Below are 27026 nucleotides of genomic sequence, written 5' to 3'. Positions count from 1 at the left end.
TTCTGGATCTGATGACTTCTCAGTATAAGCAAAACAAACTCTTTATACTGGCAGGCACAATACCCCTCCTTATGAAAAGACAGTAATTTACCACTACAAATATTTACCACCTCCTATTGGGAAAACAGAGCAAGCCAAGCTTTTATAGATACCCACTTAGAAATAATTGTAAAACTATACTAATAAATGTTACAAAACAGCTGATGAACAGAATAACATCCAACAATTAAAAACTTATAAAAATGAATAAAAATTGTCTAAATATCAAAATATTTCAAAACAGCAGACACATCACATAATACCCAATAATTAAAATGGCAGTCAATCAAGAAAAATAAACTTAAAAAGCTGCCTTTACTTACCCTCTCCAGCAACTCTCCTACTCCTTTCCCTTGCAGACCAATAGCACTCACCAGAAGCAGCAGTGGCTGCTAAAGCTATGTCCTCACAGTCCTCTTCCTTAGGGCCCACAACCAGTCACAACCAGCCTCTGTCTCATACAGACTAGAAACTTCCCTAACTAGTATCTCTTCCTCACACACACACACACACACACACACACACACTCACACACACCAGTCACCTCCCTGACCAGTCTCTGCTCTCACACACACACCAGTCACCTCCCTGACTAGTCTCTCTCAATCACACACATGCTCTCTCACTTACATACAATCTCACACATACTCTGTCACTTACAACCACACACACTGCCACTCATGCACCCATTGTACCACACACACAAGCTCTCACTCATGCACCCATTCTACCACACACACACACACTGCCACTCATGCACCCATTGTATCACACACACAAGCTCTCACTCATGCACCCAGGCACCTATTCTACCACACACACACACAAAGCTGCCACTCACCACCCAGGCACCCATTCTACCACACACACACAAAGCTGCCACTCACCACCCAGGCACCCATTCTACCACAGGCACACACACAAAGCTGCCACTCACCACCCAGGCACCCATTCTATCACAGGCACACAAGCTCTCACTCATGCAACCAGGCACCCATTCTACCACACACACACAAAGCTACCACTCACCACCCAGGCACCCATTCTACCACAGGCACACACACAAAGCTGCCACTCACCACCCAGGCACCCATTCTATCACAGGCACACAAGCTCTCACTCATGCAACCAGGCATGCATTCCAACACACACACACACACACAAAGCTGCCACTCACGCACCCAGGCACTCATTCTACCACAGGCACACAAGCTCTCACTCACGCACCCATTCCACCACACACACACAAGCTCTCACATGCACCCATTCTACCACAGGCACACAAGCTCACATGGAGCCCCTTCTCATTGTTTGGCCCAATAAGCCTGGCCTCCCCTTCTCAGCTGCCTCTGGCTTGACCTCCCACGTGCACAATGTCTCTCCAGCCGCCTCCTGTGGTGCGCAGGGTCTCTCAGCTCTTCAGCTGTCGGCAGCGGCGCACAGCGTCTCTACATTCTTCGGCCCCGCTGGCGTCAGTGCGCAGGTCTCTTCATTCTTCAGCCCCGCTGGCGTCGGCGCGCAGGTCTCTCTGCTCTTCAGCTGCCGCCGCCGGCGCAGGTCTCTTCGTTCTTCGGCCCCGCTGGCATCAGTGCGCAGGTCTCTTCATTCTTCGGCCCCGCTGGCGTCGGCGCGCAGCGTCTCTTCATTCTTTAGCCCTGCTGGCGTCGGCGCGCAGGTCTCTCTGCTCTTCAGCCGCCACCAGCGGCGCGCAGGTCTCTTCGTTCTTCGGCCCCGCTGGCATCGGCGCGCAGGTCTCTCCGCTCTTCAGCCGCCGCCGGTGGCGCGCAGGTCTCTTCGTTTTTCGGCCCTGTTGGCATCGGCGCGCAGGTCTCTCCGCTCTTCAGCCGCCGCCGGCGGCGCGCAGGTCTCTTCATTCTTCGGCCCCACTGGTGTCGACGCGCAGGTCTCTCCGCTCTTCAGCCACTGCCGGTGGCGCGCAGGTCTCTTCATTTTTCGGCCCCGCTGGCGTCGGGGCACACATCTCTCCGCTCTTCAGCCGCCAGCAGCGGCGCGCAGCGTCTCTTCTTTCTTCAGCCCCGCCGGCCTGGCCTCCAGCGGTGGCGCGCAGCGTCTCTCCATTCTTCAGCCCCGCGCCTGGGGAGAAGGGAAGCACAAGCGGGGCAGTGGAACACCAGGAGCCGCGACACACCTGCCGGTGCTTGGCGACACACTGGTGTGTCGCGACACACCGGTTGAGAACCACTGCGTTAGAGGCCAATCTAAAGAGAAGAGTAAGTCTGAAGAACTTATGTACAGCAACTCTGGAATCTTCTTCTGTTAATCCAATAAAAGATCATCTCAGTCTGCAAGTCATCTAGCTTTCTCTGGGACAGACATGGCTCTTACAACACTGACCTATCCCAAATGCAAAACCACAACCTTGTCTCAACCCAGCTTCATTTCCATTTATGGATGTAAGGGAACCCCCAAATTTGCCTATTACTAGTATAGTTGCCCCTAGAAAGTGTAAAGTCAGTGGTCTCAACTCAGCCTGTGTAAATGACTGATGGTGGAATAGAGCAAGTGTTTTCAGGGAGATAGGAAAATTGTTTTTTGCCTGCTAATTTTTGTTCCTGGAATACCACAGATCAGTCCAGACAAGGGGGTTTTGCATCCCTACCAGCAGATGGAGGCAGACAATAAAAACTTTTCAGGCACTGCTACTTAAGAGTGCTACCTGCAGTCCTTCAGGATTGACCTGTATCCAAGCCATGACTACCTCAAACTCCAAGGATTTCTCCCTCTAGAATGAGCTGTGGAATACGCTGGAACCCCCAACTTAGGGTAATAAAAAAAAACTTCCAATGTCAAAATTATTTATAATCTCATTCACAATTCTGCCGCACAAACTTATTCTGCATCACCAGCAGCATCCACAAGCAGGAAAGGTCTTTGGAAAAAAAATAATTGGACAGGAGTCTAGAGTGATCTGTGGTATTCCAGGAACGAAAATTAGCAGGTAAAAACCAATTTTCCTTTCCTGTTCATACTCCAGATCAGTCCAGACAAGTGGGATATATTCAAGTCCCGAAAAACCTGCACGCAGCACACTTTCAAAGGAGGCCTCCTCTGGTGCCCTGACATCCAAACGGTAATGTCTAATAAAAGTGTGCAAAGATACCAAGTCGCTGCTAAACAAACCTGCAGAGAAACCAACTGACACTCTGCCCAGGAGGCTGCCTGTGCCCTAGTGGAATGCACCCTTACTCCCTCAGGGTGCGACAGACCTTTACAAATATATATATAAGCCGAAATAATTGCCTCCTTTAACCACTGTGCAATTGTGCTCTTAGTCTCTTTACAACCCTTTCTTTGGTCCACTGAACACCACAAAGATGGTCTGATCTCCGAAATACAAGTCACCTTGAGATACCTTAAGCGAACCCACCACACATCCAAAAACAGAAGATCCCTTGCATGGGGAGAATCAGACAGGTGCGGAAACCCTGGCAACTCCACAGTCTGGCTAAGATGAAAAGCTGAAATGACCTTGGGCAAAAGGAAGGAATGGAAGAAAAGGAAGGAAACACCATCATCAGAAATCCGCAAAAAAGGGTACTCCGCACAATAAGGCATGAAGCTTCAAAATTTGTTTTGCCAAGCAAATCACCACCAGGAACACCATCTTCAGGGTAAGGTCCTTGAAAGAAGCCCTTCTCAAAGGCTCAAATGGAGGTCCACACACTACTCAAAGAACCAAATTAAGATTCCAGGACATACAAGTCTACGGACTGGAGGACACAAATGCTTTGCTCCCTTAAGAAAACTACATCCGGATGAGATGCTAAGAGTAGTCCCTGCAACCTCCCTCTGAAACATAAGGCTGCCACCTGGAGGAGAGAATCATAGGCCAAACCCTTTGACAAGCCCTCTTGCAAAAAGGCCAATGCCTGGGCAGCGTTCACCTGTAAAGGATCAGCGTCATGGACCCTACACCAGGACTCAAACACTCTCCAAACTCTGATATATGCCAAAGTAGAGGATCTCGCCTGAATAAGAGTAATAATCACCTGTTCTGAATACCCCTTCAAGCGGAAATGTCACTTCTCAAAAGCCAGGCCACTAGACAGAAGCGATCTGCTTGCTCCAAAAAGATGTGTCCTTGATGCAGCACTCTTTTCAGATGGTTTAACCGGATGGGTCTGTCTACTGCCAGTTGAACTAGATCCGCAAACCATGGATGGCGCGGCCACTCCGGTGCTACCAGGATCAATCTTCCCTGATGTTGCTTCATGCGGCCCAACACTCAACCTATGAGCGGCCACGGGGAAAAGACATAGCAGGGAGTCTCTCTGGCCACAGCTGAACGAGAGGGTTGACCCCTGCAGAGCCGAACTTCCCTCCGGTGGCTGAAAAACCTGGCCGCCTTGGCATTCTTCCGCATTGTCATGAGATCTAACTGGGGCTTGCCCCACCTGCGCCGAATGAGGGCAGAGGCCTCTGCTGACAGCTCTCATTCCCCCGGGTCCAGCTGTTGACTGCTGAGATAGGTGTAGACAATATGCAGGCAGACTATCACATCAGAAGCTACTAGTGCTGCTAGATGAAGTTCCACCCAGGCAAAAAGAGTTCCTGAATCTCCTGAGCCACCAAGCAACTTTTCTATCTGCCCTGCCAATTGATATAGGCCACCGTCATTGCACTGTCAGAGAATACACGTACTGCATGTCCCTGAATCCAAGGAGGAAAGAACACCGCTCTCCGGACTGCTCTGGTTTCCAGAGAGTTGATTGACCAGGATGCTTCCACCAGTGGCCACTCCCCTTGGGCTGCAGATCCTTGACATATCGCTCCCCAACCTCAGAGAATGGCATCTGTGGTCACTACCACCCAGTCCAAAACTTCCAGATCCATTCCTTTCTCCAAACTGGGATGCGACAGCCACCACGAGAGACTGGACCTGGATTCCTCCTGGAGCAACTGCAGTAGCAGAAATTCCTAAGACAATGGATTCCAACAGGACAGGAGCGCCTTTTGAAGAGGACACATGTGGGCAAAAGTCCATGGCATCAAACCCAGTGTAGAGGCCATGGAACCTAGCACTTGTAAATAATCCCAGACTCTGGGAACCAGCAGATCCTGAAGATGAACCATTTGCGACTGCAACTTGATCACCCGCTCCAGGGTAAGAAACACCCTGCCTAACTAGGTGTCGAATCGTGCTCCCAGATAATCCAAGGACTGGGATAGCTCCAGATGGATCTTCGCCAGGTTTATCACCCAGCCCAAGGACCTTAGACACTCCGACACGCGTCGAATGGAACAGTGACACTATCTCTGACTTTGCCCAAATGTCCAGGTACTGGTATCCCTTCCCTTCTGAGGGCCACCACCACCACCTTTGTGAACATTCTTGGTGCGGTAGCCAGCCCAAAGGGAAGAGCTTGTAACTTAAAGTGCTCTCCTAGCACCATGAAGGAAAGAAATTTCCAATGGTCTGATTGGATGGGAATGTGGAGAATTGCCTCTGTTAGATTTAAGGTGGCGAGAAACTCCCCCTTGCGCACCGCAGCAATCACTGTCCGCAATGTCTCCATCCGAAATTGCGGCACCCGTAATGCCATACTAAACTTTTGCAGATCTAGAATGAGCTGAAGAGAGTCCCCCATCTTGGGCCACACAAAGTACACAGAATATCTTCCTCGACCTTGCTCCTCCTGAGGTACCAGAATGATAGCTTCCAATTGCTGTAGCCACAGAAACGTGTCCTGCACCGCCGCCTGCTTGCTGGGTGAAGCATAATGTGATACCACAAATGCCTCTTTGAGGGGGTGTGAAAATTCTAAGGTGTAGCCATCCCTTATTACTTCCAGAACCCATTGGTCAGAAGTGACTCTGGTCCATGCCTTGTAAAAATGGGACAACCTTCCTCCAACAGCTTCCAGGGAGGAGTGGACCAGCCTGCCTTCACTGGACAGGCTTCGCACTTCAGGAATTCTGTCCTGAACTATCTCTGGCTGGCCTAAGGGACGCTCGAAAGGACTGCTGTCTTCCTGAACCCTGCTTCTGCATGGCTCCAGAAGAACTCATGTTTGAGCGAAATCTCATCTCACAGGAGTGCGCAGCGGTAAGGTCTTCTTACTTCCTTTAGCATCTTCAGGCAATCTATTCCCTTTAGAATCCACCAAATGCTTCATCACCTTCTCCAGGTCCTCTCCAAACAGATTTCCTTTGAAGGGGAGATTAGAGAGCTGCGTCTGTGACCAAACATCTGCCGACCAATTACGCAACCAGAGAAGTCTTTGAGCAGCCACCGCAGACACCATGTTCCTGGCCAAAGTCTGAAGCATATCAAGGAGAGAATCTGCCACATAGGCCACTCCCATATCCGAGCATCCTGGCCAGAATCTGCAGATGTCCTTGTTGCCTTCTCCTGTGCCTTCTGCACCCAGCACAAACAAGCTCTGCATTGGATTAGCACAGACCACCACGCTAAGGCTCAGCGCAGAGACCTCAAACAGCCTCCAACAGGATCTTTAGCTTCTGGTCTTTGACATCTTTCAACATCGCCGACCCTGCCACAGAGATGGTAGTCTTATCACTGCTGACATCATCACATCCACCTTTGGAAGCTTCCAAAGCTCTAAGGTATTGTCCAGCCCTGGCCACTTTCGGTCCTGCCTCTGGGAAATCCCATTCCCAATCAGTTTCTTCACCTTCTTCGGTAAAGGGAAGGCCTTTGGTGGTCCAAGCAGTCTTATCCATCACCGGGTTTACCCCCTTTGTGTCGGAATCATCCAACGCAACCTTGATCCCCAGGTCTTCCAGGACCTGGGGGATGAGAGGCCGCAACTCCTCCTTACGGAATAACCTGACCATCCTAGGGTCATCCCCATCTGCGAGAGGATCATCTGCATCCGGGTCAGCACCCACCGAGCCAGCTGTGGAATGAGCCCTAATCTGACTGGTTAACTGCTTCCAAGCATCAACATATGCTGCCATGACTACCTCATTAATCCAGCGGGCTATTGTAGCCTGCGAGGCCAGTTCTCGTTTAGAACTGCTGTGAAGAACAGGTTATCCATTTTCCATAAAGGTTCAGTAACCTCCAGATACCTAACAATACGTCTCTTGACATCCAAGGGTCGCAACAGACTATACTTCTCTACATCTCTCTATCTAGAGATGGCAGGGAGATGGATTGATTCAAGTGAAATCCTGTGACTACCTTTGGTAAAAAGGAAGTAACAGTATGCAGCTGTACCACCCCCGGAGTCACCAGGAGGAAGGGATCCTGGCAAGACAAGGCTTGCAGCTCGGTAACTCTGTGCAGAACAAATTGTCACAAGAAACACAGTTTTCAAGGTCAGTAACCGCAAGGACAGGTTATGCACTGGTCTAAATGTAGGACCCGCTAAGAAATTCAAAACCAAACAGACTCCATAACTGGAAACCACAAAGGACTAAGATGGTTCACTTCTTTCAGGAAACAGGCAACATCCAGATGAGCTGACAAGGAACCACCATTCACCTGGCCCCTGAAACAGGCAAGAGCCGCTACTTGTACCTTTGAGGAATTAAGGGCCAAACCTTTATTCAAGCCATCCTGCAAAAATTCCAAAATGAGCAGGATCTCGGCTGAGTGAGGAAGAGTACCCCGGATCCTCACACCAGGCCTCAAACACTTGCCAAACTCACACATAGGCCAAGGAGGTGGAGAATTTTCTAGCCCTAAGCAAGGTGCAGATCACTGCTGAGTATGCATGTTTCAGCAATCAAGCCCTCTCAAGGGCCATACCATAAGATAAAACAGAGTTGTATCTTCGTGAAGAACTGGACCCTGACTTAGCAGGTTCCTGTGTGCCGGAAGTCGAACGGGAGAGTCCCCCAGGAGCAGCCGCAAATCTACATACCATGGTCTCCTGGGCCAATCCAGAGCAACCAAAAGCACCATCCCTCTGTGGTGCTCAGTCCTTCGAATCAATCTGCTAACATGGGCCATGGAGAAAAGAAATACAGGAACTTGTCTTCTGGCCACTCCTGCACTAGGGCATCGATCCAACAACTTTGGATCTCTCCTGTGACTGAAGAATTGCGGAACTTTCGCATTGCGAGAAGTCGCCAGGTCTAGAATCAGCTGAAACATCTTGTCTGACTATTCTCCTGGGTCCACACTCTGCTGAGAAAGTCTGCTCTTACATTGTCTTTTCCTGCTATATGTGAGGCCGAGATCATCTCGAGATGCACTTCTGCCCATTCCATAAGCTGATCTATTTCCTGTGACACTTGCTGGCTCTTGGTTCCTCCCTGCTGATTAATGTAAGCCACAGAGATTGCACTGTCAGATAGTATTCAGACCAATCGACCCTGCAGCCTGTCACTGAACTGTAAACATGCCAACCAGATCCCCCTAGCTTCCAGTCGATTGATATTCCAGAGAAACTCCTCTGTATTTCAGTGCCCTTGAACCGAGAACTCCTGACAATGAACTCCCCAGCCAAGGATGCTCGTATCTATTGTCAGTACTAGCCAGTCCGGTGGTGCCAGAGAAACTCCCTTCCTTAGATGAGCCACCTGCAGCCACCATTGCAGTTGGAGGAGACTTCCATCGGCAGGAAGAGCCAAATCAAATAGCCCTGAGACTCTGGATTCCACCAAGACAGCAGGGAGCACTGAAAAGGACGCATATGCGCCCTCGCCCATGGGACCACTTTCAGAGTCGCCGCCATTAAGCCAAGAACTTGCAGGTAACACCATACTGTCTAGTGCAGTGTGTTCAGACTGAGCTGTGTCAACTTCTGAATGTGCGCTTCCAGCAGGAAAACCTTGCCCTGCCTAGTGTTGACCCAAACCCCAAGGTACTTCGACTGAGCAGGATGAAGACTGCTCTTGGCCAGATTAACCACCCAGCCGAGCTCCTGCAACAGGGAGATCACCATGCAGGTCATTATGCAGCTCTCTTCCAGTGACTTAGCACGAATCAGTCGTCTAAATATGGGTGTACGAGAATCCCATCTTTTCTCAAGTCCACCACCATTACCATCATTACTTTGGAAAAGGTCATTGGGAAGGTGGGTCAGACAAAAGGGCAGGGCCCAAAACTGATAATGGCGTCCCAGAACTGCAAACCGCAGAAAAGCATTGATTCTCTAGTCAGATGGGAATATGAAGGTACACCTCAGACAGGTTCAAAGAGGTCAGAAATTACCCCTCTCTCTATGTTTCCATACAAAAATGCATCACCCGCAGATGGTTGACATCTTTGAGATCCAGGATGGGACACAAGGAGCCCTCCTTCTTGGGCACAATGAAATAAATGGAATATTGCCCCGTTTTTTCTTGAGACTTGGACACTGGAACCACAGCCCTCAGACTGAGAAGCCTTGCTAATGTAGTTTCCACTGCCTGCTTCTTCTGCAGTGAGTGGCAAAGAGACACCATGAACACGTCCCGAGGAACACTGCAGAACTCTAGCACACATCCCTCTTGTATCACTTCCAGGACCCACTGATCAGATGTGATCTTGAACCACCGCCAACAGAAGAGAGAGAGGCATCCCTCTATCTCCTGTTCCCGGGGGTGGGTTGGCAAACCTTTATTGGGAGGGTCGGGAGGTTCCACTACCCGAACCTGCGCCCCTTCTTGGCTGTTGGGGACGAAAAGGATTGAGACCTACCAAAAGGTTGTGTTCTCTGAAGGGTCATTCCTCTACAGGGATGAAAAACGCCTGGATCCCCTAGTAAGACCTCTCATGTTAAAAGAGCATGGCATCTGCTTCTTATCCTCTGGCAAAACAAGGAATCTTCGCCCCACTTACTGGCCAATTTTTCAAATTCATTTCCAAATAGCAAGCCTTTAAAGGTTAGCCTTAGAGGTCGCATCAGCCGACCAGTTTCACAGCCATAACTGAAGACTGGCCGCTACTATGGAAGCCATTCTTCTGGCTGAAGAACGCACCAAATTACAGCCCGCATCTGCCAAAAAAGCCGCAGCTGGCTCCATAACTGCCCTAGGGTTCACCCCAGAATCATCGACCTCCTGGAAGAGAAAAGTCAACAAGATCAAGCCACCAGGGAATAAGATGCGATCTGCAAGGTCATTGCCCCTGCATCAAATGCTTGCTTAAGGATAGTCTTAATCCTATAATGAACATTCTTCAAAGCCGTTCCTCCTTCCACAAGCATAGTGGTCTGCTTGGAGACTGCACACACCAGGGCATTTATCTTCAGAAAACATAAACGCTCTTACCACTGGATCCAAAGGGTTCAGGCATTCCAAAACCCAACTCCCTTTGAAATTAGCCTCTGGGGCACCTCAGTCCAGATCAGTTAATTCTTGAATGGCTTCCATCACAGGGGGGGAAAAAAAAAGGGGGGGGGGGGTTTACGTAAGGAAACCAAAATGGGTATTTTCTTCAGCTTCCTGAACCTGCTGCCTTTCAGCTACTTCAGCAGCAAAGTCCACGCCAGGAACCGGCTATCGGATAAAGGCACACAACTGAGGGATCTTGGAAATCACCTCTGGAATTCTCAACTGGGGGAGGGACCCTTTAGGTATCACTGCAGGAGAGCGGGGCTCAATCTTTTCTCCAATTTAAAAGTAGAATTTCTTCTTCCAAAAGGTACAGCAATCCCCATAGGTAGCGCATGTCCGCATCTGCTGGAGATGGAGAAATACTGAAGGGTTGAGGTCACTGCATGGACGTATCCAGGGTGACATCAGCTTTGAAACCTGACAGTCTCCATCTGCTGGCAGCGGAACATAAACCCATTGGTCCTTAGTCCATCTGGCTACACACTAGGAAAATGTACATTATTTTCCATGGAATTAGTGATGGCCTGAGAGGTATGTGGCACTAATCGGACAAGCGCTGTCCAAAGCTGACCACTTATATTGCCACCAAGATGAGCAAGAGCTGTACCTTGGGTCTGGCTGGGGAAGGGCGGGGTCTCTTCTTCACCTCAATCCATGTTTCAGAGTCCAGGTCTGGCAGACTAGCGGACAAGCCCTTGGGCATCGTCTTCAGGTTAGTGACCTCCTCTGTTTTTGTTGTAACGGGGCTTGAGGCTCGCGGGGAACCAGGAGCAGATTCTAGACAAACAGAGAAAGAAACAAAATGAGACATGTACAGAATGAAGAAGAGCATGAATGGTTCCTACTGCAGGAGAATTAAAAAAAAAAAAAAAGGAGGTAAAACTAGAACTTCTTCAAACTGAAGTAACTGCGGTGAATTTAAGTATTCACAATAAAGTATTCACAAGTTCAGATTAGTAAAATGTTTAGTAGGGAGCAACCTGGGAGCAGCGTTTCTACAAGCAAACCCATGACTTTCTACCCAACAGCATATGATAAAGACAAGCTACTCCATATATAATCATAGAAAAAAAAAGGGAGCAGCACACCGAAAGCAGACTTGCGATTGAGTGACTGGGACAGATACAGCTCAGGCTACTGAGGATTAGTCCAACCCAGTGATTCTCAGCCCTTTCCTGGAGGCACACCAATGGAAAATTGGTTCTTACCTGATTAATTTCTGTTCCTGAAGTACCACAGATCAGTCCAGACTCATGGGTTTTGCCTCCCTTCCAGCAGATAGAGACAGAGAAAGTTTTACCCGCACTACTACTAAACCACATGTGCTACCTGCAGTTCCTCAGTATTAATCTATACCCAAGCCAATCACAACAAATTTCAAAAACATCCAAACTTTCCTAAACTTACAAAATATGAAAAATCTACTACAAAAAAACAGAATGAGCGGACAACTCTCCCACTCAATAGAATGGGCAGGTTCTGGACTGATCTGTGGTACTACAGGAACAAAAATTAGCAAGAAAGACCCAATTTTCCTTTCCCGATATGTACCCAGATCAGTCCAGACTCCGGATGACCATACCAAAGCTCCCTAACTCAGGGTAGGACCTGGAGAGTACCCCATAGCAGAACACTTTTGCCAAAACATGGGGAACCCATATCTCCCACATCCAGAGGATAGTGTCTTGCAAAAGTATGACGTGACTTCCAAGTCTCTGCTGTGCAAATCTCCTGTGGAGTAACAAGCTGGGCCTCTGCTCATGAGGCTGCCTGAAAACATGTAGAATGAGCATGCAACCACTCCGGAACCGGATGACCATGAATAATATAAGTGGAACCAATCGCCTTCTTAAGTCAACGAGCAATAGTAGTCTTAGAAGCCTGAAAGCCTCCCTTCAGACCGTTCTACAGAACAAAAAAGTGATCTGACCTCCTGAAGTCATTAGTTACCTTGAGATCTCTCAACAATGCTCTTCTTACATCTAAAATCCTGAGCTCCCTTGCATGAGGGGCGGATGTGTCCACCGTGGGAAAGGCTGGGAACGCCACTGTCTGATTCACGTAGAACACAAACCACATTTATCAAAAAGGAAGGTACTGTCCTCAACGAGACCCCCAAATTTGAAGGAATGGGTCCAGACAAGAGCCTGCAACTCAGAAATCCTCCTAGCCGAACATATGGCCACCAGAAAAACAAACTTAAGAGTCAAGTCCTTCAGCATCGCTCTCCAGAGGGGTTCAAAAGGAGCCTCACATAAACCAGAGGACAAGATTAAGATTCCAGGAAGGACAAAACCCACCAAAGCAGAGGATGCAAATTCTTTGTACCCCCTAAGGAACTGAATAACGACTGGATGTGCCAATCCGAAAGGAAGGACCTGAACCTGAAAATGTTGCCCCAGAATCATGAATCACAGGAAACACTGCAAGTCCTGATGAATGGGGATGTGCAGGTAGGCGCCTCTGTTAGATCCAGAGATGTCAGAAACTCTCCTTTCCGAACTGCCACAATCACTGACCTTAAGGTTTCCATCCGAAAACACGGAACTTTTAGAGCTGCATTTACTGTCTTTAAATCTAAAATCAGGTGGAAAATCCCTTCTTTCTTTGGGACCAAAAAGTAAATGGAATATCTTCCCCTGCGAACCTCTTCACGGGGAACTGGAATCACCGCTGCCAGGCAACATAGCCGGTCCAGCGTCTCTCGAACCGCTACTTGTTTGTCCAAGGAGACTCATGGGGAAACTAGAAACAAATTACGACCAGGGCAAGCAAATTCTAAAGTATAGCAGTCCCTTACCATGCTGAGAACCCACTAGTCCTGAATAATTCTGGTCCACTCTTCGTAAAACTGCAACAGGCACGACAGAGTGGACCAGCCTCACCTCACTGAGTACTTAAGCCCAGATGCATGCCCCCCCCCCCCCCCGGCGGCGGCACAAAATTGTCTTCGGGCATCTCGAAAGGATAGATTCCAGGACTGCCCCCGAAGGGGAAACTGTCTGAGGCCTAGCCGCAGCCTTTGCTGGACAAACAGGAACACCTGAAAAAACCTCTTACCCTTAGGCCTATCTTCCGGCAACCTAAGGACCTTATTATCCCCAAGGTCCTCCTCAAAAGAGTCAACCCTTGAAAGGCAGTGAGCCTAACTGCAGCTTGGAAGAGACGTCCGCCACTCAGTTTCACAGACAGAGCAACCTTCTGGTGGAAACCGCAAACGCCATAATCAGAGAAGTACAAACCAAATCATACAGAGCATCCGCTCTCTAGGCAACCGCCCCCCTCAACTCACTCAGTCCTGTCTGCCTCCTCGCCCGACTTCGGCAGGCTTTCCTACATCTACTGCACCTAGCAGAGACAAACAAGTTGCATAAAACTAGTACAAACAGCAGTACGCAAACCCACAGCTGAGACCTCAAAAATCCTCGAGGTACACCTCCGACTTACGATCCCGAATGTCCTTCGACGTCATGGAGCCTACCACAGGAATATTCGTCCTCAGTAACCGCCGAAACCGCTGCATTGACTTTAGGGAAAGCAAAAAGTTCCAACACCTGCTCAGGCAATGGATAAAGTTTTGCCATGGCCCTTCCCACCTTTAACCCGGAATCGGGAGCTCCCCATTCTGCTTCCACCAGCTTCTTTACAGACTTGTGATACGGAAAGCTGTCAGGGGACCCTGCACCCTATCCAGGACCAGATCCGCCCTCTCCAAATCAGAGTCCTCCTGGCAAATCTTAACCCCCAGAACCTGAAAAGCCAGAGGTGGCAAGGCATCAAGCTCTTCTCTTCTAAAAAGTCAGACTACCTTTGGGTCATCCCTTTCGGAGAATAGGACTAACGGATCATCTTTTTGACTCTCACCTCCAGCCACCGGATCTACCTGAACATGCAGGTCAGGAGCCTCCTCTGCCCCCTCGGGAGCATCACCAGACTCATCCTCCCCTGGGCCAGAACCCGCGGGGGTACGCAGCAACATCTGAACTGGGGAAACCTGTTGTCTCCCAGAACTAATTTGTTTTGGGCCAACCGTACACCCTTCAGTTGAATGGGCCAGCCGGGACCGCGAATCCCTAGCCGCACAAGCTGTTTGGCCAGGTAAGCCTCATGCTGCAGCAGCACAAAATCTGTAGAAAATGGTCTTAATGCTCTAGACCCCACAGGGAAAGAACCAGAAATCAGCAGCATGGGGCCCCCCTTCCTCCTTAAAGTCCCTCTGCTCAAGCCCAGAGACCGAATGGGCCAGAGACAAGCATGGGGGGCATCCCCCCCCAGTACTAGGGGAACAGCCGAAAGGGGATCCAAGATGGCCGCCGTTCCCACGCTGATCGGGAAAGGATAAGCACCTTGGCCAGGGCCTCGAAGCAATGCCGAAACAGAAATGGAGAACTTCACTCACTGTTTCGCGGCTGCCAGGCAATCAGACAAGCTCTCCCTGCCCTCGGAACGCCCGGCGCACAGCCCGAGCCAACTAAGCTGCAACCATATCGAGTTGCGGCCCATCGCACACGGGGAGAAGCTGACTGACACAAGCAGGAGAAAACCAAGAACAAAATAAACTTACGTCAGCCGCCTTAAACAGTGAAGAGGAAGCTGCTCACACAGCTGAGCCGTGCAACTACCTTCAGATGTTTTCATTTTATTTTATTTTATTTTTTTTTTTAACTTTACTCAAACTCCCAAACTGAGGCACAAAACATGAAATAGACAGCGTCAGACTAAAGGATATCTGAGGCATGCAGATGCCTGAGTGGCCTCGTGAAAGCGAGGGATCTGGACCACCAGATTTGCACCCCATGGGCGCAAGTTATGAGCACACACAAGGGTCATCAACCTCCGGTTCATCCGCCTCAACTGGACAGGGAAGAACCCACCAGGATTCAAGAACACCCAGGAGGAAGGCTCAAAAGGAAAAAATTGCCCAGACTGCAGAACTGCACCCATCTACCATCTGCAGGAGACAGAGAAATACTGAGGAACTGCAGATAGCACATGTGGTTAAGTAGCAGTATCAGTAAAATTTTCTCTGTCTCCATCTGCTGGGAAGGAGGCAAAACCCAGGAGTCTGGACTGATCTGGGTACATACAGGGAATCCAGATGTGTTTTCAGAATTGCCACAATCAATATGCATGTGATAGATTTACATATCCTGGGTATCCAATGCATGCAAACCTCTCTCTCCTGCATATTCATTACAGATATCCTGAAACCTGAATGGTTAGGTAGGCCTCCAAGAGAGCTGGAAAATACTGGTCCAACCTACTGTTTTTCTTTAAAGTGTGAGGCAGATATTTCTCAAGGCAATTGGGGCTGGTTCAACATACAGGCAGCATTCAGATCTCCAACACTGATTTTTTTTTTTTTTTTTTTAATTTGTGTTTTGTTCCACAGATGTTTGTTTTTTTTCACCTAAGTGTAGACAACTAACAAAAGGTAGCACCTACAGTCCCATTAATGACATTACTGGGGACAAGACTATGGGGATCAAACATCAGGAGGTCTCAGTCCCCACTTCTCCAGTTCATTAGCAGAAACTATTTTAGTGCTGCTCAAACTGATCATCAGGCCCCGACCCAGTTGGGTTTTCAGAATATTCTTAATGAATATGCAGATTTGCATGCACTGCCAACATTTATGCAAATCTCTCTCATGCATATTCACAAGGGATATCCCGACACCCGACTGGCCAGGTGGACCAAAGAGTGGTTTGTGCACCATTGTTCTATTTGGCAAAATATCTGAATCTATGCCACAAGCTGACAAAATCACTGCAGCCAGTAAGGAAAGATACAGAATTCCAAATTTGTATTTTAGATCAATTCCCACCACACTCAAATGCTCCCATCTCCCCAACCCTCCAGTGCTTTCCACTCACCTGTCTCTTTTTGGAAGTTCTGCCGGGGCACAAACTCCGGGCAGTTTATGAGTTGTGAGAAGTCCGTTTGAGTAGCATCTGCCATCAGAGGGCCTGGTAAAGGCCACTTATCAGGCTGCTCTTTCCTCCTGATCTTCTGGTCTATTATCTCCACCACTTTGCTATCCTTCAAAGCCTGGATTCAAAACAAAGACCAGGATTCAATCTTCACTCGCTCCAGATGTGGTTTTTGCCATATTTAATCAATCAAGCAGGTGTGAGAGACAAGGTAGAAAATGTTCAAAAATAAGTTTCAAATAGCAGAGAAATATTAATTCCAAGGGGTCAAATATTTATTGAAACATTAGTCCCCCATAGTGCCATATTTAATGCCATAAGAAGCTTATTTCCCTTCTTGGACTGTCTGCATTTTCAAATGACTTGAAACACCACCCACAGCCCCAGGGAGGACTATGCTCAGCTGCTGGGAACCTCAAACCACCAAAGTGGCAAGATTCCTGTGAAGTGACAGCCCTCCCTTACCTTGATAATAAGCCCAATGTCTGTAGTCAGAGCCTGAACTCTGTGGAAACTGGCAATAAGGCCAATGGGCAGAAAGCCCTCGGTGTCCATCTTCCGTCGCAGGAAGAAGTCCCGTTGCAGGTTGTCCACGCTGAAATAGTATTCTCTGAAAGGACAAAATCATACGGCACAACAGTTTAAAACCATATTCTGCTGCACCATCAGGTCTGAAGCCAGTTTACCCTGTCTTTAAAAATGTAAACTATCCGTAACAAAAGGAAAATTAGTTCTTACCTGCTAATTTTCATTCCTGTAGTACCACAGATCAGTCCAGACTCCTGGGTTTATGATTCCCTGCCAGCAGATGGAGACAGAGAAAGTTAAACTGACACTGCTTCATAATCCCTGGTGCCACCTGCAGTTCCTCAGTATTGATCTGTACCCAAGCAAAACACATTTGCAAAAACACTTGTAACAAAACCACTTAAAGTTAGAAAAAATCTTAAGACTATACCAAGAAAATCAGAGATGAGCAGACGACTCTCCACCTCCATAGATCGGGTGGGTTCTGGACTGATCCGTGGTACTACAGGAATGAAAATTAGCAGGTAAGAACCAATTTTTTTCCCTGTACGTATCCGGATCAGTCCAGACTCCTGGGATGCACCAGAGCTCCTTACTGAGAATGGGACCTGGAGAGTCCCGCTCGCAAGACACTTTCGCCAAACGACCAAGACTCTGGATCAACTACATTCAGACAATAGTGCCTTGCAAAAGTATGCGACTTCCAAGTCGCTGCTCTACAACTTTCCTGTGGTGAAAACAACTGGGCCTCCGCCCAAGAAGCTACCTGAGAACGAGTAGAGTGAGCCCTCAAACCTTCTGGCACCTGACGGCCTTTGAGAATGTATGCAGACCCAATAGCCTCCTTAAACCACCTCGCAATGATAGGCTTGGAAGCCTGGGTACCCTTTTTTTTTCTTTTTTCTTTCTTTTTTTTTTTTTTTTTTAACTACTCCATAAAATGAAAAGATAAATCGGGCTCTTGGTTAATTTATTTTAATTATTATTTTTTAGATTTAATTAATGCATGATTTTATATTTCTTCCTCATACTTTAACTTTAATACTTTATGAAGTAATATTATAATGTATTTATGATTTTATTGTATTTTATTTGATTTTTTGAACATTGTGTAAACTTTTGATGGATTATATCTTAATGACTGTATATAAAACCTGGAAAATAAAATAAATCAGATCTCCTAAAATCATTCATGAACTTGAGATACTTTAGCAAAACCCTATGGATGTCCAATAGCCTAAGCTCCCGTGCATGAGGCGCAGAAGCATCCAATTCCAGAAAAGCTGGAAGCTCCACTGTCTCATTAATATGAAAAGCGGAAACCACCTTCAGAAGAAACAATGGAACTGTTCGCAAGGACACTCCTGAGCAGAGATCTGAAGGAATGGATTGTGGCAAGATAAAGCCTGCAACTCAGATTCTCCTCACAGAATCCATGGCTACTAAGGTGACGACTTTTAAAGTCAAATCCTTAAGAGTCGCTCTGTGGATAGGTTCAAAAGGTGCCTCACACAAACTTTGGAGAAAGAGATTAAGATTCCACGACTGACAAAGTCTCCTCTCTGGAGGGCACAGATTCTTAACCCCTCGAATAAACCTAACCATGTCGGGATGAGTGGACAACTTGTACCCTTCAACTTTACCTCTTAAGCAAACCAGAGCCGCTACCTGAACTCAGAGTTGAAAACTAGGCCTTTGATTAAATCCTCTTAAAAGAAAGACAAAATGTAAGACAATGAAGACTGCAAGGCCTGTACTCCTTTAGTCATACACTATGTCTCAAAGATCTTCCAGACCTGGATATATGACAACGAAGTCTATGGCCATCTAGCTTGCAGAAGAGTTATTATGACTGCTTCTGGGTACCCTCGTCTCTAACGCTGCCTCTCAAAAGCCAAGCCGCTAGACAAATGTGATCTGCCTAGTCTGAAAACATGGGGCCCTGCCGAAGAAGGTGAGGAATATGACTATGTGTATAGGTCTGTCCACTGCCACACTGACCAGATCTGCGAACCATAGCCGACATGGCCACTCCAGGGCTACCAACACCACATCCCTGGGTGTCTCTCCATCCGATGCAAGACCTTGCCTACCAGAGGCCAAGGGGGGGGGGGGGGGGGGGGATATGTAAAGTAGAACTCCCCGAGGCCAAGGTATCACCAGGGCATCGATTCCCTCGGCCCTGTATTCCCACCTTGGGCTAAAAAAGCAAGATGCCTTCGCATTGAAATAAGTCGCCAATAGATCCACATGGGGATAGCCCCACTTCTCTTTTCTCTTGAATGAGCTGCATTGCTGACTCAAGACAATTCCCATTCTTCTACAACTTAGAAAATCTGCTTGGACATTTTCAAAGCCTGTGATATGAGATGACTGCTGTTCCGCCCAAAGAACTTTATTCCTGAGCCTCCTGTACCACCGTCTGGCTCTTGGTTCCTCCCTGCTGATTGATATATGCTACGGTCATCAAATTGTCCGACAGGACCCTCACCGAATGACCTTGAACCAAAGGTAGAAAAAAGCAAGTAAAGCTAACCTCACTACTCTGCTCTCTAAGCGATTGATCGACCAAGAGGCTTCTTCTGCCAACCAAGGGCCCTGGGCCGATTATCGCTGCCATACTGCCCCCCCCCCCCCAACCAGAAAGAATTACCCAATCCGGGACCTCCAGATCGACACCATGCACTAAATTGGACGTCTGTAGCCACCATGACAGACTGTCCCACGCAGGAGCATCGAGAGACAGACTAATGAAAAGCCTCCAATAACTGATTCCACTTTGCCAACAGAGCCCTCCAGAGTGGTCTCACATGCATGAAGGCTCACGGTAACAACTCCAGCATTGAAGCCATCGAACCCAGACCCTGCAAAAAATCCCAGGCTCTGGGTACACGCAATGTTTCGGTAACTTGTATACTCTCTTTTGCACCATCCACCATGGTGCAGTGTCAGTTTAGTTTTCTCTGTCTCCATCTGCTGGCAGGGATGCATAAACCCAGGAGTCTGGACTGATCCTGGTACATACAGGGAATTATAATCAAAGTGACCAAAGTGCCTTCTTTCTATAAGAAACTTAAGAAAATCCATCAAGTACTTATGGAACATTGCCATAAGCAAACATACGGTGGCAAATAAAAGACAAAAGGTCTCTCTCTCTCTCATCCGACTTGCCTGCTGTACTACTGCACCCATACTTGATCTCTAGCTTTACCTCTTTCTTTCCCACCCACTCAGGACCCCTTGGTGCATTTCGTAGACTTTACCTCTTACTTCCTGCCCACAGGATATTCTGTGCTTTGCCCTGCATTCTCCTTACTTCAAAGCATCCTTTGTGTCTATCCCAAGCTTTACCCCTTCTTCCCAAATCATTGAAGATTCTCTATGTTAATACCCTGCTGTCTTCAGTGCCAATATGCTTTCTGTTCTCAACAGTTGAAGGATGCACCAGATCCCTATGTAAGTGGAGGGAAATCAGTGTCTTCTGGCAGGGGAACATAACCTACTCATCTGGACTGGTCTGGCATGAACAATAAGGAAATCTGCATCTGGATTATCTGTTGACAGTTTCCCGCTAACAGCAGAACAAATTTAGCTGGATACAAGTAGCATAAAACTACTATGGCATTGCATCTCCTGCTTTAGTCAATGGGCCAGGATATCAGATAGCTCCCTAACCAAACACAGTGGCCCCTACCTCTTATATCTGGTACTGCTCTGGGTCAAGAAGCTAAAGCTTACATTTGTCTCTTGATGTAATCCTTCAGCAGCTCCTGGTCCACACTGTATAGCTCAGAGCTGCTCACGTTATCATAATAATAAGTGATGTTACTGGTGTATTTTGGTGCATGATGCCCATCCTGGCCATCAAATTTCCGGTAGCCATATTGATAGTCAAAATGAGCTGCAAATAAAATAATTTGGAATATGTTTAAATAGTGCACAGCTTGACAGAGAATTGCTTGGAGCACATGCTACACTATCCTGGAGACCTCAGTCACACACACGATACTTATCACAGTAAGGGGGCAACTTTCCATGGGCACATTTAAATCATACCTAAATTTCAGCCATAGGTACAACACACCTCATGTACTTTGCGCCTGCTTTTTTGTGCAAGTGAAATTGTGATGGAGATTTGAAAATCCAATCTATGAGAGTTGTTTTCCTTCCCTGAAAGTTTGTGCGCTATGAAAGAGCATGTGTGCTTTCAGCTAGGTAGAGGAAGAACAATTTGAAGACAGCCAATTTACTTGGGAAAATCATAAACCGCTTTGAAAATCACTCTCCACTAGCACTACTGAGCTTAGCCTGTATCCACAGGTTGGATTTCTACCAGAGATCCCTATGATCTCTGCTTGGTCTAAGAATACATCCCTGTGGATCGATGTCTAGTCTGAAGTTCTGGTCAACATACTAAGCTTTGTTCTCCACCTGCCCACACTATTTACAAGGGTAACAAAAACCCAAAGGCCAGGTGGACAATGGTAAACATGGTAAATATTTTGGCTCCAAAATTTCATCAGCTATTGAAAATGACTGTTAAGCTCTGGCACCCAAACTACAAAATCTATCCCATCTAGACTTAAGTGTTAGTAAAAGGTAATGGTTTCCAACTTGCTCCTCAGTCATCTGGACTGTCTAGTTTTCAGGATATTGACAAAGAATATGCATGAGATACCCATTTATATACAAAAGAGCGAATGTATGCTCATTATGGATATTCTGAAAACCAGACTGGCAGGGTGGGCCACTGGCCTCAGATGCCTCAGCTAGTTCCACTCAGACATCAGAAAGGTGTTTCATAACACAGGAAGGATTACTTACAGCGAATGCCTCCTCTTCCTCGACCCCTTCCTCTCCCTCGGCCACGCCCTCGACCCCTAAAGCCTCCACGTACAGCTCCCTCACTCTTCACACTTGAAGTGTCGTCATGGTCCGGCCAGTCCCGCTCATGTTTGTTATCTGGATGCCAACCTGCAAATGGGGACATAGAAATGATGTAACAGAACTATAGTCACATTTGCCCTATAGTGGCTGAAGAGGCAAAACCCAGGTTGTGTAGCACCTACAGTATTCAACACCTAAAAAAAACAAATTGGGGATTATTTTTGGGGGATGGAGGGTGACTAGGAGGGGATATTGAAGTGAAATTGGGTTTACATAGAATCAAGGGTTCTATGATGGGATTCAATCAGAAAATGATACTCCCAGCCTCCACCATGTAGGGTTTCAAATTCACCCAGACCACCATAAGATGCTCCAGTCCTAGTTTTATTCAATTAAATAAGTGGTACATCTCTGTGTATTCAATGGTATAAAATTAGGAATGATCAGCCTCTTGAAGGCTTCTTACAGTGCTCATCTTTGGACTGACTTGAGTGAGCTGGCAATCCTACCCAAAGGTCCATATATCCCTGTGAGAATCCTCTCCTAGGTCCATGCCTCATCACCACCACCTCTGGTTCCACTTCAGGCATGTCCTCCTACACTGGGACCCTACCCTATCTTGCCCTCCCTCCCCAAGCCTATATTCCATCACCCAGTCCACACCTTTGGGCTCACTCCTATTGATGGGATGCCTGTGCTGCTCATTCTGCCGGTTGTTCCGAGTTGCTGTTTTCTCCCGTGGCACCTCTGATTTCATGTCAATCTGCAGTGGGACCCACTTGTGCTTGTTCCCTGAAATGCAAGATGGGCTTCAGGTTTTTCAGGAAGGAGAAATTCCAAATCACATTAGGGTCTCAAGTTTACTACCCACAAGAAAAACACAGTTCTGCTGTTGGAATCAGAGACCCTTTACATACACCTCTTTCTACAGCCAGCTTTCCGTAGCCACTGATTAGGATGCCACAGGACGACTGGCAGCAGTGATTAAGAAACAATGTCACGCAAGAGTAATCATCGATGTAACAGAGCCCCAATGCAAGAATAAAATAGTGACTAATGCAGACAAATCATAGCAAGCATACATTTAATTTTATACCCATCCCTCCATATACAGGTTTATGGCTGAAAGGTGAAATTACTGACCTGATCATTTCCCTTCCTTGAAATCAATCAGACCAGTGAGTTATGCATGCCAACCTCCAGATGGAGAGAGAAAACAGGTTCACCAATGTCACTGCTTATATACTTCTGTGCTGATACCAGCCTGCCAGTATTTCTCTAACAAGCTAACTGTGGATAACTAATACAATTAACTGAACCATACTACTGGTTCTTTTTTTTTTTTTTTTTTTAAACCAGTGGACTTCCAGAAGAATGAGGAAGCAGTAACGAAAGAGTTTCAAACAGTAAGGAAGAAAACACTCTCCTATAGCAAAGTACAGATATTCATTACACTTCCCAACTCTGCCTAACTGCCTGCAAGAACAGTCTGCAATGCATAGAGTGTGTGTGTGTGTGTGTGTGTGGGAGGCGGGGGGAGGGGGGGGGGGGGGTGGAGGCAACAGCATAGGGAGGGTCCTGGACTGGTCTGACTGTATTCAAGGAAAGGAAATTGGGTAAGAAGCAATTTCACCTTCCTCTTCATCCGCTCTGACCAGTCCACACCACTGCGATATAACCAAGTTACACCCTTATAAAGCAAGATGCTGCCCAAGCCCCTTGCAAAACTGCTGAGGCGAAGGAACCCGTTTCTCTAGACCAGACATCCAGGCATCAGTGCTTAATGAAAGTATGCAAAGACAACCAAGTTGCCGTTTTACAGATCCCTCGTGGAATGAGCCCACACCTGCTTCAGCAATAAAGTACTGGAATCCGCACAAGCTCCAGTAATAAGTAGCCTCTTTAATCCAGCATGCCACTGCAGCCCTAGAGACTGCCTCATTTTTCTGCACGCTGCTAAACTGGTCAAAAAGAGATGATCAAGTCTCCTGAAAGTGCTAGTGACCCTCAGGTATCTTGCAAAACGTATCCTCACAAAGGCTGAAGCAGTATGCATTCTTCAGAATCTGTTTGCCTGCTAGAACAAAAGGTAAAGAAACTGACCGGCTTAAATGAAATTCTGAAACCACTACTTACAATAGAAAGGAAGTAACTGTACAAATTTGGACCCTATCTTTTGTAATAAAAAAAGAAAGGCTCTCTACAAGAAAGTGCTTGTACAAGTAGCAACTAGGAAGTGTGTCTGAAAAGTAAGCAGCTTTAAAGAAATAGTCTTAACAGCAAACTGCGATTCTGCCAAGAAGAAAACTAAATTCAGATCACAAAACGGAATCGAAATCTGGAGCGGAGGTCTAATATACATAACACCTCTTAAAAATCTAGAGATATCCAGATAAGAAAACTGTGTTCTGCCTTGTATATGCCCTCTATAGCAAGAGAGTCTCCATCTGCACCTTTAAAATATTAAGAGCCAAGCCTTTAAAAAGGTCTTCATACAAAAATCCAGAATTAATTCAAGTGCTCCCAGGAACACAGTGATGCCCAGAACACCAATTCTCAAAAAACTCTCCAAATACATACATAAGCCCAGGAAATGGAAAACGTTCTAGTCTTCAGGTATGTAGCTGTCATGGCCTGAGAACAGCCTCTCTCCACTGTGTCCTCTCAAGGGCCAAACCGTAAGATAAAAATCGATCTGGAGCCGCATGAAACATCAGACCCTGGCATAGTAACTCCTTGTGAGGCAGAAGTTTTAGAGGACTGCTGCATAGCAGACTCTTAAGACCCGCATACCATGACTGGCAAGGCCAGTCCAGAAATAGTACCATTATTTCTGAATAAAGGAAAATTGGTTCTCACCTGCTAATTTTCGTTCCTGTAGTACCACGGATCAGTCCAAGACAGCAAGGTTTTCCCTCCCCCTCCAGCAGATGGAGACAAAAAGACTTTGCAGACTCTGTCCTATACCACCGAGGTGCCACCTAGTGTCTGCCAGTATTATACTGTACCCAAGCAGAAATTAGAAAAAACCATAACGGCAACCATAAAACCACTTCCCCCTGAAGAGCAGAGGAAATGAAAACACCTGAAACTTAATGAATGAATGAAAAACATGCCCAAAAATCTTTCCCTGAAAAGGGGGGCATTCAATAAAACTTGCAGAAAAATTGATCAGCTACCGGCAGAGCAGACTCTTCATTTTACCCCGAGTGGGCGTCTGGACTGATCTGTGGTACTACAGGAATGAAAATTAGCAGGTAAGAACCAACTATCCTTTCCCTGTATGTACCCAGATCAGTCCAGGAAAGCTGGGATGAACCAAAGCTTTCCTAACCAGGGTGGGACAGAGAGAGTCCCGCTTGAAGTACACTAGTTCCAAAAGAACCGGGCTCTGGGGCCTGGACAACCAGTTGATAATGTCTGGCAAAGGTATGACGTCCAACTGTCTTAACTCCCTAGACTCGGAAGTAGAAAGATCTAGGATGGGAGCGCCACTGTCTGATTCAACTGAAAAGAGGACACTACTTTCAGAAAAAAGGAGGGAACAGTTCATAAAGAAACTTCTTCGTTAGAAATCCTTAAGAAGGGCTCCTGACAAGATAAGGCCTGTAGCTCTAAAACACGCCGCGCCGATACAATAGCCACGAGGAAAATGACCTTAAACATCAAGATCTTTCAAGGTCGCCTGAGTCAGCGGTTCGAAAGGCGCATTACAAAAGGGCACGGAGAACCAGGTTGAGCTTCCATGAAGGACAGGGGTTCCGAATCGGAGGACGAAGATGTTTAACGCCACTCAGAAAACAAACCACATCCGGATGAGACGCTAGAGCGAGGTCCTGTACCTTTCCCCAAAAACTACCAAGGGCTGCCACCTGAACTCATAGGGAATTGAAGGCTAGACCTTTTACTAGACCTGCCTGCAGAAAGGCCAGAACATCCAGAATAGTAACCCTGGACGGCTCCACCGCGTGGTTCAGGCACCAGTCCTCGAAAATACACCAAACTCTGACGTAGACTATGGAGGTAGAAGGTTTACGGGGCTGCAGAAGCATAGTAATCACCTCCTCCGAGTAACCCTTATTTCTCAATCTTCGCCTTTCAAAAGCCATCAACCTCTGTGAAATAAACAGGACCTTGTCGCAGCAGACTCTGGGATGGATGAAATCTCAGCGGGCCGTCTACCGCCAGATTGAGAAGGTCCGCAAACGATGGGCGCCTTGGCCACTCTGGTGTGACGAGTATCACCTTGCCCGAATAAGCCTCAATGCGGCATAGAACCTTGCCTAGCAACGGCCATGGCGGAAAGACGTACAACAGAGTGTCCTTTGGCCAGGGAAGCACCAGAGAGTCTACACCTTCCGCTCCTGGCTCTCTTCGATGACTGAAAAATTGAGGAGCTTTGGTATTGCGATACGTTGCCAACAGGTCCATCGCGGGCCTGGACCATCGGTTGCCAGGAGCCTGAAAGCCTCTGAGGAGAGTTCCCACTCTCCTGGATCCAACTGGTGGCGGCTGAGAAAAATCGGCCTGCACATTGTCCACTCTGGCAATGTGAGAGGCTGCTATCCTGTACAGGTGCTGTTCCGCCCAGCTGATTAAAAGTTGAGCCTCCGTCGCTACTGGACATCTCAGAGTTCCGCCCTGATGATTGATGTAAGCCACCGTCGCCGCATTGTCAGAGAGAATCCGCACTGATCTCCCCTCTAAGGGAAGGAGGGCCTGTAGCGCCACCCGAACCGCTCTGGTCTCCAACCGATTGATCGACCAAGAAGACTCCGACTTCATCCACTGACCTTGCACTGCTGTTCCTCGACAAACCGCTCCCCACCCAGACAGGCTGGCATTGCTGGTTACCACTAATCCAGGAGGGAATTTCCAAATCCACACCCTGTCGTAATCTGGACACAGCCACCAAAGAAGACTGGACCGTGCCGAATCCGTCACAGCTGGTAGCCTGACGAGAGGAGGATCCAGAAGACCGTGAGGCCCGAAAACGACAATTCCCCCGGAATCTGGACCTTTGAGGAAAAGAGCCTCTACTCCTGGGCCTGTCCTCTGGCAGCTTGTGGACCATATTTTCTCCCAGACACTTAGTCATGTCTTCCAACTGTTGGCCGAAGAGCAGCTTTCCCTTGAAAGGCAAGGAACTCAGCTGAGCTTTCGAGAAGACATCCGCCGACCAATTTCTGAGCCAAAGGAGCCTGTGGGCCAAAACGGCCGAGACCATTGTTCTTCACAACGTGTGCAGGAGATCAAACAGTAAGCCACTGCCGCCTCCAAATGACCAGCCTGAGCCGTGTCCACTTCCAAAAGGGATGCCCCAGATTGTAAGTGCTGCACCCAATGTAGGCTCACATGTAGAGCAAAACTGCTGCACATGGCTGC

General features: G+C 47.6%; 1 protein-coding gene across 4 annotated transcripts in view; it reads right to left on the bottom strand.

Moving 5' to 3' along the window:
- The window catches only part of LARP1 (La ribonucleoprotein domain family member 1), a 144027-nt gene that overhangs the window by 35750 nt on the left and 81251 nt on the right, over nucleotides 1–27026 (bottom strand). For 2 of the 4 annotated variants that reach the window (XM_029584059.1, XM_029584060.1), the window contains exons 5-10: nucleotides 22305–22433; nucleotides 21579–21728; nucleotides 20493–20655; nucleotides 16692–16836; nucleotides 16170–16344; nucleotides 10901–11070 (exon numbers count right to left, since the gene is read on the bottom strand). In XM_029584059.1, coding sequence (XP_029439919.1) covers nucleotides 10901–11070; nucleotides 16170–16344; nucleotides 16692–16836; nucleotides 20493–20655; nucleotides 21579–21728; nucleotides 22305–22433 — 932 coding nt within the window. Of the gene's footprint in view, nucleotides 1–10900; nucleotides 11071–16169; nucleotides 16345–16691; nucleotides 16837–20492; nucleotides 20656–21578; nucleotides 21729–22304; nucleotides 22436–27026 lie in introns of all 4 variants that reach the window. The other 2 variants (XM_029584061.1, XM_029584062.1) reach the window with 2 other exon arrangements.

The sequence above is a fragment of the Rhinatrema bivittatum genome, chromosome 18, assembly GCF_901001135.1.
Source record: "Rhinatrema bivittatum chromosome 18, aRhiBiv1.1, whole genome shotgun sequence".
Taxonomy (NCBI): domain Eukaryota; kingdom Metazoa; phylum Chordata; class Amphibia; order Gymnophiona; family Rhinatrematidae; genus Rhinatrema; species Rhinatrema bivittatum.
The sequence above is the reverse complement of the archived record's forward strand: the minus strand, read 5'-3'. Positions and strand labels throughout refer to the sequence as shown.